Below are 17,082 nucleotides of genomic sequence, written 5' to 3'. Positions count from 1 at the left end.
GTCTGAAGCCTTGACATTTAGTCTAAATTCTGCATGTGGTCTGGGACTGGGCACTTCCCTAGGTTTCATTTACCTCCTCTTTAAATGAAAGTTGGACTAGATAATATCTAAAATTTCCCTCTTCTACTCTGCATCTATTTATTGCTTTAGACTTTGTAACATGATCTATATGCATCATCTCATCTAATAATTCACAACGACCTTCTGACACATTATCACACCCACTTTACAGATTAGGAACACGAGACTCAGAGGTTAAAGTGAAATAACCAGGGTCACACAAAATCCTATCACCCTAGGGACGTTAAGGGGCTGCCAACCAACGTTCAGATTGGCATCTGACTACAACCTCCTAGTCCATCTTCCCCAAATATTTTTGGAATGGCAGGGAATAAATAGTTCTTGAGTTACACAACAGAACAAAATGCAAGTGGGCTTGTTCTACCCGGTACATTTAAAACAGGCGCCAAAGAAGAGGGGTACATTTCCCAGGCTCTTCCTCCCTTCTCAGAGAGGATGAATTATTTGCGTGCTCCCCGCCCTCCACACGTCCAGAGGGCGCTGTTCTCTCTCCCAGCTGGGGCAGTGCTCGCCAGCTCGTGCGCGCCTGCCCTCTCGCCACCTCGGGCTCTTGCCACATCCTCCGCCCTCCGACCCAGAAGTCGCGTCAGACCTCGACCTGGACCAATCAGCGCCTTCCATGTATCGGCAGAGGCGGGGCGATAAGCGGGCGGAGGTGGAGGGGGAAGATGGCGTCGGGGGCGAGGTGAGGTGTTGGCAGTAGCTAGGGGCTCGGGCTCGGGGGGGGAGGGGGGCATCCGGAGATGGCTCGCGCCCGCGGCCGGTGAGGATAAGTGGCACTCGCGCCGCAGGTGTGGCGGCCGCAGCGGCTGCGGCGATAGCGGGAGGGGAGGAGGGCCCGGGGCAGCGGCGCCTGACGAGCCCCGAGTTTCGCGAGCATGACCGGGTTGTATGAGCTGGTGTGGCGCGTGCTACACGCGCTGCTCTGCCTGCACCGCACGCTCGCTTCCTGGCTGCGCGTCCGCTTCGGCACCTGGAACTGGATCTGGCGGCGGTGGTGCCGCGTCGCCTCTTCCGCGGTCCTAGCGCCACTCGGCTTTACCCTCCGCAAGCCCCCGGCGGCGGGCAGGAATCACCACCACCATCACCATCACCACCACTACTACCACCACCATGCTCACTGCCGCGGGGCGCACGGCGCGGCCTCTGCGCCCACCCACCACCGGCTCCGGTGGCGCTCGGACGGCAAATCTCTGGAGAAGTTGCCGGTGCACATGGGCTTGGTGGTCACAGAGGAGGAGGAGCCCAGCTTCTCGGACATTGCAAGCCTCGTGGTGTGGTGCATGGCCGTGGGCATCTCCTACATCAGCGTCTACGACCACCAAGGTGAGGCCCTGCCGGTGGGGGTGGGGTGAGTGCGGGGCTGGGACAGGGGGAGGCAACCCTTGGCCTGGGGCTCAGGCACCTTCTTTCTCATCCCGCTGGGGAGGAGCAGCCACCCAGCTTCAGGCTTGGGAGTGGGCATGGCAGAGGGACTGTCAGTTTTACCCTTGAGCCATTCGAGGCGGCTCAGCCTGGACTGGAGAGTCTACCTCACCTTTACTTGTAGGTGAACCCCTTATATTTCCGTAGCTCTTCAAGGTTTACAGAGTGACTTCTTCCCAAAGATTGTACATAGTAGATGGTTTATGATTAAGACCCTATTTTGCAGGTGAGAAAACTGAGGCAGGGAAAGTCGAAGTGACTGTCCGCCCGTGGTCACACAGCTCATAAAGGGTAGAAGCAACATCAAAATCCTAGTCTCCCGACTGCAGATTCAGTCCTGTTTCTACGAAGAAGGAAACACCATGCTAGTGTGTCTTCCGATTGTGAAATGCTATGCACTGTCAGCAATGAATGAGAGTGAAAGCAAAAACTTGCTAGTCTTAGCTCAGGACACGGAAGCCGCAGCCTCCTGAACGTCACTAGGCGCTGTCAGAGGAAAAGCGCGCTTAGCGTTGTAGAAGGCTGGGGAGAATACAAGGAAGTGTAAATCACAGTTCCTGTTCTCCTGGATATTACAGTCCTTTGGGTACAAGACTTAAGCATAGGAAAAGTTGACTGACAGTCCAAGACAGCATATTTTAAGAGCTAAGTCATGGCTACTGACTATACTGGATAGCCATAGGATTTGAGCTGAGGTAGAAAAACCCTGGTTTGGTTTCCTGAAGGAAACCAAGGCTGGGCGGGATTTGGATTGGTGGAGAGTTTTAATGACTGGTCAGAGACTGTGAATAGATCAGTTTGAATAAAGGGTTCTTTTAGAGGGGTAGTGGTATTAGACACCGAGGTGGCACAGTGGATAGAATGCTGGACCTGAAGGCAGGAAGACCTGAGTTCAAATCTAGGTTTAGAAACCAACTAACTGTGAACCTAGGCAAGTCACTTAACCTATCTGCCTCAGTTTCCTGATCTGTAAAACAGAGATAATAATAGCACCTATATCCCAGGATTGTTTTAAAAATAAAATGAGATGACATTTTTAAAGTGCTTTGCAAACCTTAAAGCAACATATAAATGCTAGCTATTTATTATTGTTGTCACATTATTTCATGAAGTTGGGCCTAGGTAACAGAAGTCCTTGAATGGCTGAGCAGTTGAGCCACTTGAAATACTTTAGGTAGTAAGGAGCCATAGAAATCTTATTTAGGGGTGGGAAGAGTGACAACGAAAGATAATTTTTAGAAAGTTTAAACCAGAGCTGGTGATTGCTGGATTCGGTGTAAATCATAAAGATGAGAGGGACTAGATCTGTGATTCCTTGATAAAGGGAACATCCAGATAAGGAGACTCCCTCTATCTGTGCAGATTGGCATGTTATCTGTCCTTTATGCTCATAGTTTGCTAGAATACTGAGAGGTTACTCAGCTTGCACAGAGTCATTATATATCAGATGAAGGAGTAGAACCCAGGTCTTCCTTTCTCTGAGGCCAGTGCTTTTCCCACTATGCTATGCTTCCAGGAGAGAATGTATGTTAAGGGCAGAAGGGGGATACGTTCGTTTTGGGCATCAGGGTAAAAGGACTGATCTGATATAAAGCTTAACAGGAAACGAAAAGACCTGCACACTAATAACTGATAGAGGAGAGGGAGATTAGTGGAATGAAGCAGTCCCTGCATTGTATAAATGGGAGAGTAGATACATGCATATAGAGATGACTCTCAAAGAATCAGGGAAAGGATCTTGGAGGAGGTGGCAAGGAAGGGAGCATTTTCATTATGCTTAGTGGGGAGTCCATACTGAACGTAGAAGCATAAGCAAAGGACTGGAGACATTGAATAGCTCAAACTAGCTGGTGTGGAATGTGGAGAATGTGAAAGGGAATAGCATGAGATGAAACTGGAAAGGTACAGAAGGATGGAGCTAAATTGGAGGGTCTTGAATGCCAGAGACAGTTAAGATTTTGAATAGACCTGATATGATTCTGGGTTTATTGGGAAGCTGACTAGAGTAGTATGGTGGAAAATGAATTGGAGAAGGGATAGGCAAGATAGGGAAACCAGTTAGAAGGCAGTTGAAATAGTCTGTGTGAGTTAGAAATGAACAACTTACTTAGTGTGTTGCAGTGTGAATGGAACAGTTCGAATAACTAATCAGAAATAAATTTGGATTCAGTAAACATTTATTGGACATCTACGTGAAGAGCAATGTGTTAGGTACTGAGGAAGAAAAAACAGTACTAGACAGGAATTACTGTAATGCAATTCACAATCTGTTAGAGGGATAAAATACAGACACAGATAACTACAATATAAAAGGATACATGATCGGTGTCCTGAGAATAGCATCACTCTCATTCTTGGTAGCTAGCCCTGTCTCTAGTCCACCCCTAAGTGCCATGATCCTGGAGAGTAACCCCTGTGAAGAAGAGGGTCTGCCATTCCTGCCACTGCCACCATTGGCTGTCAGCTGACGGCCGCTTCCTTAGCAGGCAGACCTTGAAGATGACAGTCAAGACCTGTGCTCAGGAGCCCTAGGAATTGCTGTGTCTCACCTGGCAACCAGCCATAGTTCTAGCCCAGTCTCTGCTGCTGCTTCTGCTACTTCCCCTGTGGAGAAGAGAGTGCTCCATCACTGATGTCCTTCCAACTATCAATAGCAACTACAGCAATTCATTCCCTAGAAGCCTTGGGTTCAGCATCTCTCCATTCTTCTTCCACTTTCTCCCCACCCCCTTCCCCTCATCTCCCCATCACTACTCTTGTTTCCAGTCTGGTCCTGAAACCATTGTTCAGAGAAGCAGCCCTTATGGAGATGTAATCTCAAAATAAAGGCAGCACAATACAGTGTAAAGAACATTGGCTCTGGAGTCACAGACTTGGGTTAAGTCTCACCTCTGATTACTACTACCTGTATGCATTGGGCAAAGTACCTTCTTCCTCTGGGCCTGTTTCCTTATCTGTAAAGTGGGAAGGCCTAACTAGATGACCTCTGATGTTCCTTCTAACTCTACATTTATAATTCTTTGAACTGCCTGAGGGTGGGATCTTACTATCTCCTGCCTTCTTAGCAGCCATGGTACTAAAAACCCAGGGGGAAAAATTCTCATCACCAAAGTCCTTGGCACTGTCAATTTCAGGTGGAAAAGAATCATACTACATCTAGTTCCTGACCAGAAAGACCATGTACAGGATCTCAGATGGGGGCTTATGTAGCTTCTATGTGAAGACCTAAAAAGAAGAACTCACTGCTTCCCATAGCAGCCCATTCTGCTTTTGTATTGCTGTTTTTACTTTTCTATCCCCAGAGAGTGGCGCTATGCTTTAAACAGAGTAAGCACTTAATAAATGTTTTTTCATTCATTCATAGTAGAGATGTAAACCAAGCATTGAGTGAAATCTGAAGGGTGAAGAATTATTACTAACTGCATGGATTAAGGAAGGTTTCAGGTTGTACAGTGGGTAGAGTTTTGGACTTGGAGTCAGAGGAAGACCTGAGTTCAACTTATGACGTCAGTTACTAGCCTTGTGACCCTCTCTCAGCCTTAGTTTCCTTATTTGTAAATTGGAATAATAATAACCTTACAGGGTTGTTGTGAAGAGTAAATGAGGTAACATGTGTAAAGCATTTTGTAAACCTTAAAGTGATCTAAAATAGTGATGATGATGGTGAAGAAAGGGGGCAGCTTAGTGATACAGTAGTAGATAGAATGCTGGGCCTGGCATCTGGAGGACCAGAGGTCAAATCTGGCCTCTAGATACTTACTAGCTGCTTGACTCTGGGTAAGTTACTTTGTTTACCTCAGTTTTTTCATCTGTAAAATGGATAATAAAAGGGATGATAATAGCACCTGCTTCCCAGGGTTGTCATGAGGAACAAAAATGATAATGATTGTAAAGTGCCTAGAATAGTGCCTGGCATATAGTAAGTGTTCTATAAATGTTAGCTGTTGCTGTTGTTATTTGAGTGGGAGAGAGCATGAAGGCAAAATTATGAGTAATTGCAGGACAGAAGAACATGGTACCTGGGTGGGGGAAGGAGGATACTGGTATTGGGGCCCAGGGGGCAGCATGACCTTCTGGACCATAGTTTACAAAGCCCTTGATTTTGTAGCTCAAATGAGTTTCTGTAATATGGGCTATTGTTTATCTTATCTCCTTACCTGCTCTTTGAGATCTAGCACCATGTCGTACCTAAGCATTCAGTCTTTCCCCAGGACTAGCACAGTGCTTTAGACATAGTAGGCACTTTGTTAAATGAATGGGGATGAAAATATAATGTCTTAGATACCTGGTCTGAGGAATTTGGACTTTATTACTAGGTAGCAACTATTGAAAAATTTTGAGAGGAATTATATGACAAACATACACATATGTATATATATATAGAGAGAGAAATTCTCTTGGAAAAGTTTAAAGAAGTGGGAAAGGGAGACCAATTATATTATTATAATAGTTTAGGTCAGTGCCAATGATTAATAGAGAGGAGAGGACAAATACAAGGACAGTTGTTTGGGCGTGGGAAATGAAAGAGAGGGGCAAGAGTCAAAAGAGTTTCAAACATGGATGTAACTTCATGGTTGGTCCTTTTGGCAGCTATATTGCACAGTGGATAGAGCACTGGACCCTGTGTTATGCTGAGCAGTCACTTATCTTTAACTCTGTTTGCCTTAGTTTCATCAGCTGTAAAATGGGGATAATATCACCTACCTCCCAGGATTGTAGTGAAGATCAAATGCGATAATAATTTTAATGTGGTTAGCACAGTACCTGGCACATAGTAGGCTCTATAAGTGCTTATTTTATTCCCCTTCTTCTTTGGTAAAAATAGGGAAGCCAGAAAGAGGAAGCAGGTTTCAGGGGAAAGTTTGGTTTTGGATATATTGACTTTGAGGTGCCAGTGGGATTTCCGTATAGAGAAGCTATTATATATTAGTCTTGATTCTATTTTTCAACCATTTGACTGCCAGATTAGCAGGTTTAGGTGGAGTTTTGGTTTTCAGAGTGGGGCATGGGTGTGATTGATGATGCGTTTTCCTTATCTTTGTATTATTGATAGAATCCTAATAAAGCTGCCCCCAGTCCCAATATTCTAACTTACTTATGAGCCCTATTGAACAGCAGACATGTCCTGATTTAACTACAGAGTCTGGCTTTAACCACACCACAAGCCTCCAGGCTCAATAGAACAGCTTTCCTTACTTAGCCATTCCACTGGCCTGGCCCTACCCCCAGCAATATCTTAACTTCCTCATATATGCCTCACTGCTCACTAGAACAGCAGGTGTGACCATGGATTCATATTTCTCACAGAAACAGCACAGCATTTCCATGTGATGGGATCCCAGCCACTGCCTCTAGCTAGACACTGCCCCCAGACCCATTCCTCAAGTTTCCCATACAACAGGTATGACCATGCATTCAACTACAAACCATATCCATCTAGTCTAAGACAGGACCACAATAATCAGTCAATCAGAAAGCAGCACTACCAGGATGCCTGAGCAGGATGTAGTCCCCAAAACAATAGAAGGGACTTTGCCTAAGTAGGCACCTGAGCAGTAATAGCAAAAGCTATCCTTTAGGTGAACTTATGACAGAGAGGCTTATTATAATATAATTATCACACATACCCTCCCAAATGGGTTTTTCTGGAGACAGGTAGGTGGCGCAGAGGATAGAGCACCAACCCTGGAGTTAGGAGGACCTGAGTTCAAATATGGCCTCAGACACCTGACACTTACTAGCATTGTGATCCTGGGCAAGTCACTTAACCCCATTGTACACTTACTAGCTGTGTGACCCTGGGCAAGTCACTTAACCCCATTGCCTAGGCAAAAAAAACCAGATAGGTTTTTCTGTATGCATTATGGATAATGAGGCTGGGGCCCCTCTTCTATTACCTAATCCCTTAACAAACCCCGCCTGCCTTTTTGATATTCATAATTCTTGTTGTGTAATTTCATGTTTACCCTATTAAAATCCATTTTGCTTTCACTAAAGTTTCTGGTTCCTGTTGGAACCACTTCTGAGGGTTATCAATCCTCAGTAAATACCTATACTTGGATTAGAGGTGGTCTGGCTCTGAATTATTTGAGATGGTGCTGCCACAACACACCATGAAACCAAAACATTTTATGATATATTAGAATATATTAGAATAATTCCTTTTGTTTAGCACAAACAACAACAAGAAGCAAGATGAAGTTAAAAATTCTTGGTGATTGGCCATTTTATAAAAATAATTGAATGAACCCAAGGCAGTAAAGATTGCATGACTCTTGAGGACAAAGAAATTTAACAATTCCTGGAAGAGTATTATATAAAGCAGAAGTAGAAATTAGGTAAGTGCCTTAAGCTCTTTTTAAAAATGTAACTGGGATTACTTATGTCCAGTTAATATTCTTTTAATAAAGGTACGTTCTCTAGTAGAATAGTTGAAATCTGCAGTTGTATATGTGATTTCCTTGCTTGGCACAGATTCAGATTCAGACAGCTGACAGACACACTTCCTTGTTCAGACAAGTTCCCACTGCTATTTAATTGCTCATGTGATCCTAAAGTGTCCTGTCATCTTTGCTTTACTCTAAAAAAGGTGGGGAAAGGAGAGCATGGAACAAGTGAGACCAATTATAAAGAAAGCAAGGAGACTTTAAGAAACATTTTCAAACAATATAGTTGGGATACTTTTTGCCTAACTTTACTAGAATAAAATCTGAGCTTTCTCTAATTAAAAGAAGAAGTAAACATTTTATTTTTATTTTGTAACTATTCATCTAACTAGTAGAACATTTCACTGCAAGTTTTGCTCATTAGTAGGTTTTGGAATGAAAGCCTTAGTAAATCAAGACTTTGTTCAGGTAACCTATACAAGCTCAGTTCATTTAGTAGTCTGTTTCTATTTATTCTTATATTGATAACTTAAAATTTTAAAAATGAGAACACTCATCATCTCATACTTTTTGCTGGGAATACTAATCAATTAATCAAACATTTATTAAGCACCTACTATGCTCCAGGTGCTGGGGAGACAGTGAAAAAATGAAATATTTTCTGCCTTCAAGACGCTTACATCCATTGAGGGAGATATAATATACATAAATATATAAAAAATAAATACAAGGTAAATTTATGTTAGGGGAAGGGTACCAGCAGCTGGAGGAGGGTCAGGAAAGGCTTTATATAGACAAAGTGGTGCTTGAGCCGAGTGTTGAAAGAAAAAGGATTCTGAAAGATGGAGGTGAAGTCGTTGTACTTTCCTAGGATTTAGAATGGGGAGATAAAGTGGTATGTGTGAAAAGCAGCAAGAAGGTCAGTTTGGTGTGAGAAGGGGAGTAACATATAATCAGGTTGGAAATGTAGGTTGAGGCCAGGTTGTGAAGGGCTTTAAAAAGCCAAACAGAAGAGCTTATATTAGATCTTAGAGGCAATAGGGAGCCATTGGGAATTGAGTAGGGCAGTGACATTACTCAGACATTAGTCAGCCCTTAAGGAAAATCCCTTTGGCCGATAGGTGTATTGGAGTAGAGTGATATGACTTAGGGACACCAATTCAAAGGCCAACTCAGAGGAGATGGGGGTCTGAACTAGAGCAGTGGCCATATGGAGAGAGTAGGGGACGGATGCTATAGTGATATGGAGGTAGAAACAACAAGATTTGGCAACTGGAAGGATGTTCCCCTTAAGGAAGCAGATTTGGAAGCAGAATGAGTTTTAGGGGAAAGATAATTACTTCAGTTTAGGATATGTGTACTGACTTTGAAATCTCCACGGGACTTCCGATTTGAAATTGAGTAGGCAGCTAGAGATGTGGGCCTGGAGCTCAGAAGAGACTAGATTTGGGAGTCATTTGCTTAGAGATAATAATTAAATGACTAGGGAGGGAGCTGATGAGGTCACCAAGTGAGAAAGTGTGGAGAAGATAGATTAAATGTATTAATACATTAAACATGATTTTTGCCCTTAAGGAGCTTATAGGTGGGGAGATAACACAGGTGTTGTTAAAATCTAAATAGGTACCACTTCAGTTGTGTAGATATTAACTTCGGTAGAAGTTTAGAAGACAGAAAGATCACTGTGGGCTGGGGTGGTCAAGAATAACTTCTTCCTAGGAATTAAGACCTGAACTAAGCCTTGAAGGATGAATAGGATGTGTATAAGCAAGTTGGATAGAGAAGTAGAGAGAACGTTTAGGTAGAGGAGTGGGTCAAAGCAAGGACATGTAGGCAGAAAGGTACATGCTATGTTCGAGAGACAGCAAATAGGCTAGTTGGACTGGAATAGAGGATTTGTCTAGTAGAGTAACTGGAGTTAATTAAGTTCATAGGATTAAATTGGAAGTTGACAAGCCAACTCAAGGATACAGTAGGAAGGACTAGGGATATAAATTAAAAATGAAAATCTCTGCTTCAAGGAACTTGCAACATATACATCAATAATAATATACAAAATAAATAAAAGGTAAAATTATTGAAAGTAGAGCAAAGCATCTGGGAGCAAAGCAGCTGGGAAAGAGTCGGGAAAAACTTTATATGATGCTTGAGCCCCATTCCTTCTGTTAAGAATTATAGTTTGACCTACTTTGTATCTCTCCTGATGTTGTGTTCAGAATCTATTTACTTAAGTTGAATATAGAGGCAAGATACTTGCTATTTTGTTTTTATTCACTTATAATGTTTTCTGTTGTATGTCCTATTGTAGCAGTAATTTTCACTTCTGTGGAAGTTGGAGCATTTTTATTTGCAAGAATCACCAGAATGTTGATAGACCCTGATGTGCTAATAAGTAGACAAGGCTGCTGTGTGTCTATGATTGCGGATTCATGAATAAGTAACAGGGAGCTTTCAGAAACTGCCTAGACATGACCATGAGGCTTAAGTAAACCTTGTTTATTTGAGTTGGATTATTCATAAAAATCATCCATCCTTCCTAATGCTCCTTTTTTTTTGGCTTTGTTTTGGTTTGGTTTTTTGGAGGGGTTTTTTTTTTTTTTGGTGAGGCAAGTGGGCTTCAGTGACTTGTCCAGGGTCACACAGCTAGTAAGTATTAAGTATCTGAGGCAGGATTTGAACTCAGGTCCTCCTGACTCCATCTTTTTTTATATTGAGTGTACTCTCAATTTAGCTGTAGTATTAACTAATATATATTTCTAGAAGAAAGAATTGTCTTGGGTGTGTGAGTTGTACAATGAAAAGAAAAAGCAAAAATCATTTTAGTATTGCAGTTTCCAGTGCTGCCAGATAAGTTTATTAGGGTAAGCTGTGTTGTAGTGACAGGGAACATTGGATTTAAAATCAGAAAACCTAGATTTGAACTGAGGCTTTGTCAATAGCTGTGTAACTTTGGATAAATCATTTAACCTTTTTGAACTTTAGTTTTCTCTTCTATAAATTGGAATAATGGTATCTGTCCTGCCTGTTTCCCAAGGTTTCTGTGAGAATCAAATGAGATGGCTGGTATGCCTCTAAAAGTATTTTGTAAATTATACAACACCATCAAAATTTTAGGTGTTGTACACACATTTATAAAAATTATGTAAACATAATTTAGAAGCACACATATAGGAATTTTTTTTAATTTTAGCTTGCAGTTTTATATGGTTTACTTCCCAGGCAAGTTTTCATTGTTTTCTCTTGCTGACTGAATTGGGTTCAAACTCAGCTTCACCTTGAAATTACAGTTCTGAAGTTATGTAGTTAGTAAACTTATACTTTAGCAATATATCACCCATGGCCAAATTATGTAATCTGCTTTGATTTCATTGGTATAGGGAACTCCCTCTATTAATGCCTTTTAAAAAGGTGCCTGCTCTACAATTTATAGTCTTAGAGAGTCCCTTAGAGCACTGAGAGATTAATTGACTTATCCAAGGTTGCAAATAATAATTATTGCTAACTTTATAGCACTTTACATATGTCATTAGACCAAACCATTATTTGTTGGAGGAGGAACTTAAACTCTGGAGGTCTTCTTTCTGCCCTTTTTTTAAATTAATGTATTTTTAGTTTTCAACATTCATTTCCATAAGCTTTTGAGTTTTACATTTTCTCCCCGTCTCTCCCCACCAAGACAATGTGCAATCTGATATAGCCTCTACATTTGCATTCCTATTAAATGTATTTTCACATAAGTCATCTTGTAAAGAAGAATTAGAACCAATTGGAGGAACCACAAGAAAGAAGAAACAAAACAAAACAAAACAGAAGAAAAAAAAGAACAAATATATGCTATGATCTGCATTCCAACTCCGTAGTTCTTTCTCTTGATGTAGATGGCATTTTCCATCATGAGATGTTTTGGAGATGTCTTAGATCCTTGCATTGCTTAGAAGAACTAAGTCTGTCAAAGTTAGTCATTGCACAATGTGTCTATTACTGTGTACAATATTCTCCTCGTTCTTCTCATTTCACTCAGCATCAGGTTTTTCTGAAGTCTGTTTGCTCATCATTTTTTATAACACAGTAGTATTCCATTATATTCATATACCACAGCTTGTTCAGCCATTCCCCAGTTGGTGGGCATCCCCTCAATTTCCAATTCTTTGCCACCACAGAAAGAGCTGCTATGAATATTTTTGTGCATGTGAGTCCTTTTTCCATTTTTATGATCTCTTTGGGATGACAGCTCTAGAAGTGGTATTGCTGGGTCAAAGGGTATGTACAATTTTATAGCCCTTTGGGAATAGTTCCATATTGCTCTCCAGAATGGTTGGATCAGTTCACATCTCCACCAGTGATGGCTTAGTGTTCCAGTTTTCCCACATCTTCTCCAACATTTATCGTTTTCCTGATTTGTCATGTTAGCCAACCTGATAACTGTGATGTAGTACCTCAAAGTTGTTTTGATTTGCGTTATTCTAATCAATAGTGATTTAGAACATTTTTTCATATAACTATAGATAGCTTTAACTTCATCTAAAAATTGCCTGTTCATATCCTTTGACCATTTATCAATTGGTGAATTCTTCCTGCTTTTGAGGCCATCCTTTTCACCTCTATTTATACTTTCAGTATTACAGAAATACTGGATCTTCATAAACTCCTTGTACAGCTGGCTTTATGTGATGGGGGAAAAAAGTGTAAATGGCACTGAAAGGCAAATTGACTGTTCTTATTCAAGTTGATAGAGACTTTAACTCTATTAGCTATATATCCCTGTGGGGACTATATTTTTTTATTTCTCAGGATTAGAATGGAACTGTGGTATGATGGAAAGAGCACTCAATTTGGAATCAGATTTGGTTCTGTCAGTTCCTTAGAAGATGTGTGAATTTGGGCAAGGCACTTCTCTATGTTTGTATTTCCTGGTCTGCAAAATAACTGCTGCAGAGTTGTGTCAAACATACTGTAAACCATAAAACATTTATCAGCTGTTATCAATAATACAATGTGTGGATCTGAATTTTTCTAAATATTAATAAATATGCTTAAAATTCCACATATAAATTGTTCTTATATTTACTTATATGTTCTTATATCTAGCTTTTAAAGTTTAAGCCAAAAGACTTTATATAGTTTCTATACTTAGTAGAGAACACGTTCTTCTCAGGAACATTTTTTCCTGACGATGAGGGATATGATGATTTCCATACAGAGGAGGTTGAAAAAATAACTTTCAAAGGACATATATACAAAGCATGGTACTGGGACTTAGTTTTAGAATGCTTGTCTGTAGCACAGACTTTGACATAGCACAGATCTGTCTGTGATCTTCCAGTTTTCTCTGCCTTTTCTTTTAAGTTGTTAGATTGTAGGGAGCCCAACATGGCTGCTATTTTATCCTATAGCAAATAGGGAGCCACTGAATGTTTTTAAGATGAGATGTGAAATAGAACTGTGCTTTGGAGATTATTTTGGCATCTGTGTAGAGAATGATCACTTAGGAAGTCAAGAGATAATAAGGGTCTGCATTAGAGAGGGGTGTGTGAGTGAGAGAGACTTAGCAGTTAATTGGACATAGGATATGAGAAAAGTTTTGATTGGCTAAGAGGTAAGAACCTGTGGAACTGGGAAGGTGGAAGGTCCCTTCAACAAAAATGTGCATGTTTAGAAGAAGGGCAGGTTCAGGGCAAAAGATGTTGAGTTTGAAATGCCTATAAAATATCCAGGGGGCCACTGATAGTATGGTACTGGAGTTAAAGAGCGACATTAGGACTGAATTTATAGATTTAGAAGTTATCTGCAAAGCGATGATACTTGGAAGGTTTAGAAGTTGATGAAGCTGCCCAGAAAAGTGTGTATTGAGAGAGGTAAGAAGAGGGATCTAGGACACCAAGGGGACTAGAGATGATGATCCAGTACAGGAGACTTTCTTTGCTTGGAAAAAGGGAGGAGTAAGACAGGTAAGAGGACAACAAGAAAAGAGGAATGTTGTGGAAACTGAAGGAGGAGAAGGCGCGCAGGAATGAATGTGTGGTCACCAGTATGACAAGTTAAAGAGATTAAGAATGCTGCTCTCCAAAAGTTGTGTGTGCACGTGTGTGTGTGTATGTGTGTGTGTGTTTTAAAGGTAGGGTATAAAATGTAGCATGACATCTTACAGTTCTTTTACTGAAATTTCCTGCAGCAGTTCTATCATCATGTTTGTCTGTGCCAGTGTGATGCATCCCCTCCAAGGTAGATTGGATTTTGAGAAATTAGTAAATTGTATTGTTATAGTCCTAAAACATTAGGTAATTTATCTTGCATTAGGGAGAATTTTCACTGGGGTAGGATTGCAGAAAGCCTTCTTTGCAGCAAGGTCTGTTGGATTACAGGTTACGATTTGCTAGGCTGTACTCCTGGGCAGTGAATGAGGTTCTAAAACTGTGCTTGTATTATATACCTCATATATATGTAAAACATATACATATGGGGGTGTGTGTATCTATCTATCTATCACTATCTATCTGTAGTAAATTTGAGAGAGAGAACACACACTTTCTGAGTTTCTGCCCTATGTACTATAATAATACAACCCCAAACCTTCACATGTTTTATAGAATCATAGCAGCAGTTCTTTCTACAGGTATCTTTGTCAGATTATTTAATTTGATCCTTACAACAGTTGTGTAAAGTAGTCAGGGCAGTTATTTGCATCTTATAAATAAAGAAAATGAATCTCAGTGCGGTGCTGAAAACACAGCAAATAACAGCAGAACTCAGCTTAAAATTTAAATTTTATCTCTAATTCTTGGTCTAGAATATTATACTTCTCTATACAAGCCTGTTCCCATATTCTCTTCTTTAGCAAGCTAATTCCATTTGAAATTTTATGTTCTGAAACAGCCTGGGGCTCCCGGAAGCATGTGTCCCAATAAAACTATTTATTGGCATATAAAATTTGTTTTGTTGTAGATCTTTTAATTATGTATAATTTTAGTGGTGGCTTTATTGACTATAATCTTGATAATTTAAATGATTATTTCATAACCAGAGGAGTTGTTCTTTTTCCTTCCCCAAATATTTTTCCAAATAGGATTTTAATTGGACTTTTGAATAGATAGAGTGATAATGATAAGTCACTGGGTAATTTAGTCAAATGAGTTAAAAAATTTGTGTATTTTTTAAAAGTATTCTTTGAAGGGTATTTTTATTGATGAGGCAATTGAATATTAATTTCCAGTATTAAGGTAATCTTGTTCTTTGTGATTTTTAATTAACTCATACATAATGGTGACCACAAATTCTAATTCTGTTCTTATTCAGTTATTTACTTTTTATAGTGATGATCTGCTTTTGTAGAGACTAGTTCTTTCTGATTTATTGGGGGTGAGGGAGTTGGGGAAGGAATTCATAATTGTGTCATTAATTTGGTTCAGATTCCAGTTCCATCTCCAGCACTTTCTAACCATGGGACTTTGGGCAAATGTCTCTGAACTTTAGTTTTCTCATCTGTAAAAATTCTAGCAAATACTGTCAATCTTACAGGGTTTTTGTGAGAATCAGAGTCTGTAAAACACTTGGGAATTTCAAGGATAAAGACTTTTCTTAAAAGTCCTTAAAAAAAAGTCCTTTCTTAATATCCAAAATAACATGGTTTTTAAAATTTTAATTGTCTTTTGTTGATTAGAAATGGAACTGCGGTTTTCTTTACTTTTCTTTTTTGTTTTTTGTTTTTTGGTGAGGCAGTCAGGTGACTTGCCCAGGGTCACGCAGCTAGTACATGTCAAGTGTCTGCAACTGGATTTGAACTTGGGTCCTCCTGATTCCAAAGCTGGAGCTCTATCTACCTCGCCACCTAACGGCCCCCCCATTTTTAAAATTTTCTGTAGCACTGTTTTGAATTTAGAATAAATCAATAAACAATGAAAATTTTAGTTGTTTTCTTTATTTTTTGGCTGATTAGCTTATTTATGTCCATTGATCTCACTTCTCCCAGTTAATCCTCTTCTTTGTCTTTCCATTCATAGTACCTGCAAATAAATATCAGATGCTTGAGACACATGTTTGTGAAGAAGGGAAGAGAGCACAATAAAATGTGTAATTATGTATTTTTAAGAGAGACTAAATATGTACTTAGCCAGATTATATAAATTTAACACTCGATTACATTTTAAAAGCAACATTACAGAATACTGATCAGATTTGAGATTTACTGTCTGAAATTTTTTTTTTACTATATTTACAGTCATAGTCAGTAAACATTTACTAAGCACCTATTATGTACCAGGCTCTATGGGATACAAAGAAAGGCATGAGAAAACCCTCCCCTCAAGTAGCTGACCATCTAAGGGGAGGAGGGCGGGAAATTACACATTGAAAAAAGTTGAAAAGTGAAGGGTGGAAGGGAGATAATCTGAGTAGGTTTCAGTTTCAGAGTTGATTTTTTTCCTGCAGAATCATGAGTTTCTGGGGATAAAGAAGGCCAGAGAAGCAACTGGTAGGAAGTAATGAGGTGAATTTCCAGAGAGGCCTCCTTACGTGGTGGAGAATCAGTACAAGCACTTAACTACCTTTATTCTTGTTACCCTCTTTTGGGGGGGGAGTGTTGTCAGTTGCCATCTTTGCGCAGTTCTCAGTCCCCTGTGTACAAGAATCACTGGGAAAGTATGAGTATTGAAGTTGCATATAATTTCCTAAACCTCCTTTTATCCATTATACTAAACTACAGCCTATTTAGATGTCCTTCTGTGATGCCTTGTGTATAGTAGCGATCCTTTCTTTCTCAGTGCTAGGCCAACAGAACATAAGCTCTGGTAGGTTCTACCAGATTGGAAGGACTGCAACCACGGGCACAGTAATGGACAACATGTCTGTTGTTTCAGGGCTAGCCTACCTGTTTGGAGAGTTCACTAGCCAGGTGGGCCACAGGGTGATTAATTTTTTCAGATATGATAGCTTTTCATGACTGTGTTTAAATGATGGATTGTAATCTGCATTGATGGAGTAAGTTACCCACTCAAGTGAAATCATGGCTCTTGAGAGTAGTAAAGTATTAAACACTGAAGATTTTTAAAAAGATATAAAAGATCAAATAAACCTACTCAGTTAAACATACAAGAATATTTGCAAAGGAATATATAAATGCATATTGATATTGGGGAAACTAAGCCTCCAAAGGTTATATACAGTAGAATAATAATTATAATAGAGTAATATGAGG

The 17,082-nt window shown here is 40.2% G+C and overlaps 1 protein-coding gene across 1 annotated transcript in view; it reads left to right on the top strand.

The window, feature by feature from the left end:
- Nucleotides 1-861: 861 nt before the first annotated feature.
- NUS1 (NUS1 dehydrodolichyl diphosphate synthase subunit) overlaps nt 862-17,082 on the top strand; it is a 40,142-nt gene continuing 23,921 nt past the window's right edge. The window contains exon 1 of the mRNA XM_020971622.2: nt 862-1,407. Coding sequence (XP_020827281.1) covers nt 960-1,407 — 448 coding nt within the window. The 5' untranslated portion in view covers nt 862-959. The remainder of the gene's footprint in view (nt 1,408-17,082) is intronic.

This window comes from Phascolarctos cinereus, unplaced genomic scaffold (genome assembly GCF_003287225.1).
Source record: "Phascolarctos cinereus isolate Bilbo 61053 unplaced genomic scaffold, phaCin_HiC Scaffold_5;HRSCAF=322, whole genome shotgun sequence".
Classification (NCBI taxonomy): Eukaryota; Metazoa; Chordata; class Mammalia; order Diprotodontia; family Phascolarctidae; genus Phascolarctos; species Phascolarctos cinereus.
The sequence above is the reverse complement of the archived record's forward strand: the minus strand, read 5'-3'. Positions and strand labels throughout refer to the sequence as shown.